Below are 6000 nucleotides of genomic sequence, written 5' to 3' on the forward strand. Positions count from 1 at the left end.
CCTCTGAGGGTCAAGCCGGAAGAGCCGCCACCATCCCGGCAGCATGGGGCGTGTGAACACGTGTGAGAGGCGGGTCCCGCCCATGGCCACCTGCAGAATAAGTCGTATCTTCAGCCAGCAGCCGCCTCGGCCCAGCTTCCCTGTCACGGCTTCGACCCTTGCCCCTTGGATTTGTAGGGGAAGCAGATGAGCCCCAGGAGACCCCCAGAGCACAGGCGGCGTCCTCGGCATGCCCCGCCATCGCCTGCAGGCCACGCAGTTGGAGCCGCACGGCTCGTGTGCCGTGGTTTTATTCTCGGCTCCCGTGGCGGGCGGTTCTCTCCCTTGGGCCAGTGTTTTTCTGGTTGGCTGGTTTTCTAAGCAAAACCACTTGTATTTCCTTTTCTGCTTCATTAAGACCTGTAAGCAGTCAGGGAGAGACCCTGCCCAGCTCCCAATATGGGGCCCGGGCCTCGTCTGCTCACCACGAGTGGGGGACCCGGGGAGGCCGCTTGAGAGTTGCTTCCAGGCCCCCAAATCCAGTATTCTGCGATTGTCCCCCAGACCCTCGTGGATGGCCGCCTGCTTGGATGGCTACCGTGAAGGGGCAGTGCGTTGCCCTCCGAGGCCGTCATTAGACCAAGGCATGTGGCCTCGCGGTCTCCCTGTGAACGTGCTGTGCGGGGTGCCGCTCCCACAAGGGGTGCCTCTGTACCGAGGTCTCAGGGCGCAGGGCTGCAACCGGAGGGGGCGGGGCGGGGGCGGGGCCGCAGACCGCAGATGGGGGACGGTCTGCAGAGGGAAGCAGGTCGCTGGGGTTGTGAGGTATGATTGACGCATAACGTTTTCAGGTGCACGACACAGCTCGATGTTTGTGCACACGGCCCTGTGGTCGCCCGGTGGTTTTTCTGAAGCAGAAAGCGCTCGAGCAGGGAGATGGGTGCACGTGGCCAGTCCCGCCGCGTCTGACGCTGCCTCGGCGCCCGCGTGTCGTTTCAGGTAGGGAGGGCAGCGCAGCGAGCAGCGGGGGCACCGAAGACGGACCATCCCCCGAGGACGAAGCTCCGCAGCCGTGGGGGCCGGAGGCGCAGGCAGCCCCGCGGCCCTGCCCTGGTGAGTGGGGGGCCCTGGCGGCCACGGCGAGGGGCCAGGCTGCAGGAAGGAGGGCTGCTGGCCAGCGCCCTCGGCCTGGCAGCCCCTCCCCCGGCAGGGACTGGCCCGGGCAGCGGGGGTCCCAGGGGCACGTGCACAAGCCAGGGTTCACACCGCATCACACCTGCGCGTCCAAACGCAGGAAGTGGCATTGGTCCGGTCCAGCCACTTCCTCCAGCTCCGTGGGAGCCAGCGAGCTCTGAACTTGATACCTCCCCACGACCTCTGCGTGCCAGGCTCGCTGGGCAGAGCAGCCGCTCTGGGACTAACCGGAGGGCAGGTGCCCTGCTGGCTCCGCGTTCTCCTCCAAAACCCTGTTTCATGCCGGTCTCATCAGGCCCCGGCTGGGCGACCTTTAGATTCTTGGATCGGGGCGGGTTGTCTGTCGATGCCCTCCCTGGTCATCGTGTGTGTGGTTTCGAAGCACAGCGGCGCCCTCCGCCCTCCGCCCACAGGCGTCCACAGGCGTTACTCAAGCGCATTCCACCTTCGGCTTGTGTCCACCCCGGGAACTGGTCCCCGTGAGGGTGCCAGTCACCCCTCGTCTGATGTATTGAGGGAGTGCTTTTAAAGAAAGAAAAAAAAAGCCAGAAGATGCCATTGAAAGCCGATGATTTGAATTTCACAAGGTTCCACTTTAACGTTTTCTCGAAAGTTCCAGACGGAAGCTGATGCCGTCGCAGCGTCGGCCGCCCCGGCAGGGCTGCCTCCCTCCCCGCTTCTGTCTCACATCCGCGGTCGGCCGCTTGTCACTGTCGCTTTGTGAAGCAGGCGGGGTAAGGCCCTGCTCTGGGGCTGCAGGGGTGATGGGGACCTGCCCCTCCCCACATCCAGCCCCGAGGAGGCCATGCGGGGTCACCCCCTGTCTGGGCTTAGGTGCCTCATTCTAGTGCAGGTTCTAGGTTCCGGCAGCTGGGCGCTCGAGCGCTCACGCCTGGGCCTTGGTGGGGTCCTGCCTCCCCGACCAAGGAGGCTGGTGGCCACGGGCACAGACCCTCGGCCGCCACCAGGCCCCAGCGCCCTGGGACGCTGCTGTGAGGGCGACTCAGGGATTCCCGCCTCAGACACGGGTCCCCTCGTGCTCACAAACCCTCACCTTTGCAGGTGTCTGCTTTTTGGAAGCGGCCCAAGTGTTCCGAGCTGAGCTGGGAGACGGGGAGGAGAGTGGGGCCAGGGGTACAGGGGGGGCCCTGTGGCGGGTGCGGATCCGGTCCTCAAGGTCTGCCCCCCGCCACTTCGGGTGTGACCTTGGGCTTGCCTGCCCGTGAAGAGGTGTCGTGTACGGCGTCCGTGACCAGCGGTCATGAAGCGGGGCCCGGCCCGGGCGGCTGGTGTGACCGCCTCCATCTCTGGTTCCTTTCAGCCGCGTCTCCTCTCTTGGGGCCCCCTCTACGTGCGGAAGATGTCAGCTCCGATGACTCCGACGAAATCGTCATCGCTCCGTCTCTCCCCGAGAAGAAACCCGCCCCCCACCCCAGGTCCCTGTCGGCGCGCCTCACGTGGTGACGCTCTGCGGGAGGCCGGGTCAGGAGGGCCGAGCGCCCCGAGCTGCAGAGGCCCTCACCTCGTTCGGACGAGAACCTCCCACTTCCCGCCTCAGCTTCTTCGCCGGGTTTTCTGTTCCGTCGCTCGTTGGGCGGAGTGAGGGACTCTGCGCGCCCTCGGCTGGTGGCTGGTGGCTGGTGGCTGGTGGCTGGTGGCTGGCGGCTGGTGGCTGGCGGCTGGCTGCGGGGCAGGGCGCGCAGCCCGCCCACCGCCTCCTCTCCAGCTGCGGGGCTCAAGGTGGTTTCATGCTAGACGGACACATCGCCCGGAACTGGGGGGACAGCCAGGGAGCCCTGCAAAGACGCCTCTTACAGCAACTGACTGGCCGCCTGGGCCTGGAGAGCACCGAGCCAGGCGGCCCGGCCGGCCCACTCTTTGCCTGGTCTCTAAGCTGCCAGAGCAGTTTCCTTTCTTCCCTTTTCCCCCACGAGACTCATTGGTAAGTTGGCTGAGTTCATTGCCAACCCGTGCCTCGTTTCACCCACTGGGTCTGTCCCCAGGTGACCCAACCCATCCTGCTCTGGGTGCCGGGCTCAGACCTACAGGTCCATAGGAGCCAGTTAACCCAGGAAAGCAGCCGGGCCGCGTGGGGGCCATCCCTCCCGCCCTCACCCGCGTGGGCATTCTTGCATTACTGCTCGCTGTCGGCAGCCAGGTGATGGGTGCTGAGGGAAGACACAGCACCGTGCGGACGCCCCGCCTGCTCAGGAGGGGTCGAGGGCAGGCTCTGCGTGCTGTCTAGGCCCGGCCCGTGCACCTGCAGGGGCCTGGCCAAAGGGCGGCACTGAGAGGGCCAGATGAGCCCATGGACTTGAGTTTTCTGGGGACACGCCCCTGAGCTTATGGATATGTACCTGTGCCCGCCCCCTGGGCCCTCCTGGGTCTGGCCCTGCTGGTCTGTTATAAGCAAACAGTCCTGAAGCTACCTCAGTAAATGACGAGCCCCAGGCCGTACTCCAGCCGATGTCTGGTGTGCAGTGCCCTTGGCAGGGACAGCTGCCCTGTGGCTCTGGCCTTCAGACACTGCCCTCATTCCCGGGAGGACTCCTGGTGCCAGGTGTGCGTGCAGGGCCTGGGACTTGAGGCTGGGGTTCTAGGGCCGGGGAGCAGCACGGGAGAGGGCCCGCCTCCCACTGCGCCTGCCGGGCTGGCCCCCATGCTGCGCTCCGGTGCCTCCCCCCAGCTGGAGTGAGGTAGGGGACGGGGCCGTGGGCGAGCCCTAGGCAGGGTGAGCTTGTGGGCGGGGTTTCGCAGGTAGACTGAGGTCCCTGGGGAGACTGGAAAGGGGAAAGGGGCTGTGACCTTGGCTTGTTCCGCCCTGACCTCACTGCAGGGTCTGCCTGTTACCTTGAACTTAACAGAAGCAGAGTAACTGGCCGTTGGAGGTCATGAGGGTGGCCAGCTCTGTGAGAGCACACCCCGTCTCCACCTCTCGTGCTGGAAACTCGCAGTGGCAGATGTGGGATTGGGACAGCCTGGGTGGTGGTGGGTGGGCAGCACCACACCTGTTGCCCCCCGGGAAGGAGAGCTTGTGAGCTGCCAGCCCCTGACCGGGGGGACGGCTGGGCTGTCCAGAGGAGGTGCTGTCCCGCAGGCTTCTGGGGCACTCCCCCCGACACCCCTGGAGACTGGCCTGGCCCAGCTGTCGACTTTCACAGGATTCTGTCCCTATCACTCAGGACAAGGGAGACCCCAGGCTTTGGGGCCAGGGACAGACTTTTCTCACGTTTCTGAAGGTGCAGCAATGACAGGCGAATTCAGGCAGCGCTGCCTTCGGTTCCCGTCCACCCGCCGGGCGTGGACGTGGCCGAGGAGAGAGAGCAGCAGGCCACGGGCTGGCCAGTCACCAGCAGGAGGAGGCTGCAGCGGAAGCCGCGGGCAGATGTGAGGGTGTGTTGTGGGGCGGACTGGGTGGCCGGTGGCCTGCAGGAGCTGGGCTACGGGCGTCCGTGTGGAGTGTGTCCCTGGAGAGGGGTGCACGGCCGGGAGACACCCCTACCGGGAGGAGGGCAAAGGACAGCACCGTCCACGACTCCCCCGGCCCTGCAGTGGAAGCCGTGCCCTGGGATGGGTGCTCTGGGTCTGCTGGCCTGGCCGTGTGGCAGGGAGGGACGCTAAGGTGGACGAGTGGCCCTGAGCGCACGCACTGGTCGTGCTGTCTGACGGGCTGCTCAGTGTCCTGCGGAGCGGGTGAGGACTGTGCTCGGCCGCAGACCAGGAGTCTTCGTCCTGGCGCTAGGAAGGGGCAGACCCACCGGGCGCAGCTGGCCCAGGACAGTGCGTCTGAGCTGCGCCTCCAGAGGGAGAAGCGTCCTTGCAGAAGGCCCGCTCACCTCAGGGTCCGGACGAAATCGAGGTCTCTCTAGGGCGATTGCAGCTCGTTCAAACCCCTCCAGCAGTTCCGGAAGCAGTGTGTGCTCCCAGGTGACTCAGGGACACTCCGAGTTGGCACACAGATGCCGGGATCCTGCCTCGCCGCCACGGTCCGAGGGCTGCGGGCGCTGACCGCCACCGGGGAAGCATCTGTAAAGCCAGGGAAATGGCCTGGGCGTTGGAATGTGAAACCCTGGGGAGACGCAGGAGGGAGGGCCGCTCGGGTCGCCCTGCGCACGGCCCGCACGTGAGCCTGTTGGAGGGACGAGCCTTCCCCGCTGCTCATCGTTGGCCTTTGTAAATAAACGTAGTTTTGCAACATATTTGTCTGGATTTCCCGGTGAACCCGCTACTGTTCGTTGCTTCCAGGCAGGGCCATTGTGGCTCCCCCCACAGACGCCTCGGCTGGTCGGCTGCGGGGCCCCGCGCCTCTGGGCTCCTGGCGGTTCCCTTGGTCGTGGTGCAGGCCTCAGAGGCTGTAGCCAGCATCTCCTGACACCTCGTCCCTTGAATTTCTCTTTCTTTACTTGAGTGAGGACTTGAGCATCGAGAAACGAAGATATGTGGGTGTGTTTCCCCAGATTCTATTTAATTTTTGTTTTAGGAGCAGGGAAGGAATAATTTACTCAGGAATCAAACAGATGCCAATGACAGGGGTAGAAACAGTTGATTTCTAGGAAATCTATTTCCTGTTCTATCCCATATTTGCTGTTGTAGAAAATGTTGTTTTCCAATGTTGTATCGCACAGGACAAGGTGCGTCTGTGGCTCGGCTTGCCTGTGGCTGTTTGCCTGGCCCTAAGCCGGGTTGGATTTTCAGAAGCCCTGCAGTGACCTGTTTTTGGGCCCTAGTGTTTGCCTGAGCCTCCCTTTGCAGCCCAATTACCGGATGTCCTGCTGGCAAATGCTTCTTTGGAAGACTTCATGCTCTGCTGGGCCATATGGAGTCTGT

At 64.2% G+C, this 6000-nt stretch overlaps 1 protein-coding gene across 1 annotated transcript in view; it reads left to right on the forward strand.

Annotated features, from left to right (window-relative positions):
• IQCE (IQ motif containing E) overlaps window positions 1-5372 on the forward strand; it is a 35021-nt gene extending 29649 nt beyond the window's left edge. Inside the window, exons 20-21 of the mRNA XM_039876372.1 lie at window positions 979-1092; window positions 2495-5372. Coding sequence (XP_039732306.1) covers window positions 979-1092; window positions 2495-2637 — 257 coding nt within the window. The 3' untranslated portion in view covers window positions 2638-5372. The remainder of the gene's footprint in view (window positions 1-978; window positions 1093-2494) is intronic.
• The last annotated feature ends 628 nt before the right edge of the window (window positions 5373-6000 follow it).

Source organism: Pteropus medius, unplaced genomic scaffold (assembly GCF_902729225.1).
Source record: "Pteropus medius unplaced genomic scaffold, Ma_sr-lr_union100, whole genome shotgun sequence".
NCBI lineage: Eukaryota > Metazoa > Chordata > Mammalia > Chiroptera > Pteropodidae > Pteropus > Pteropus medius.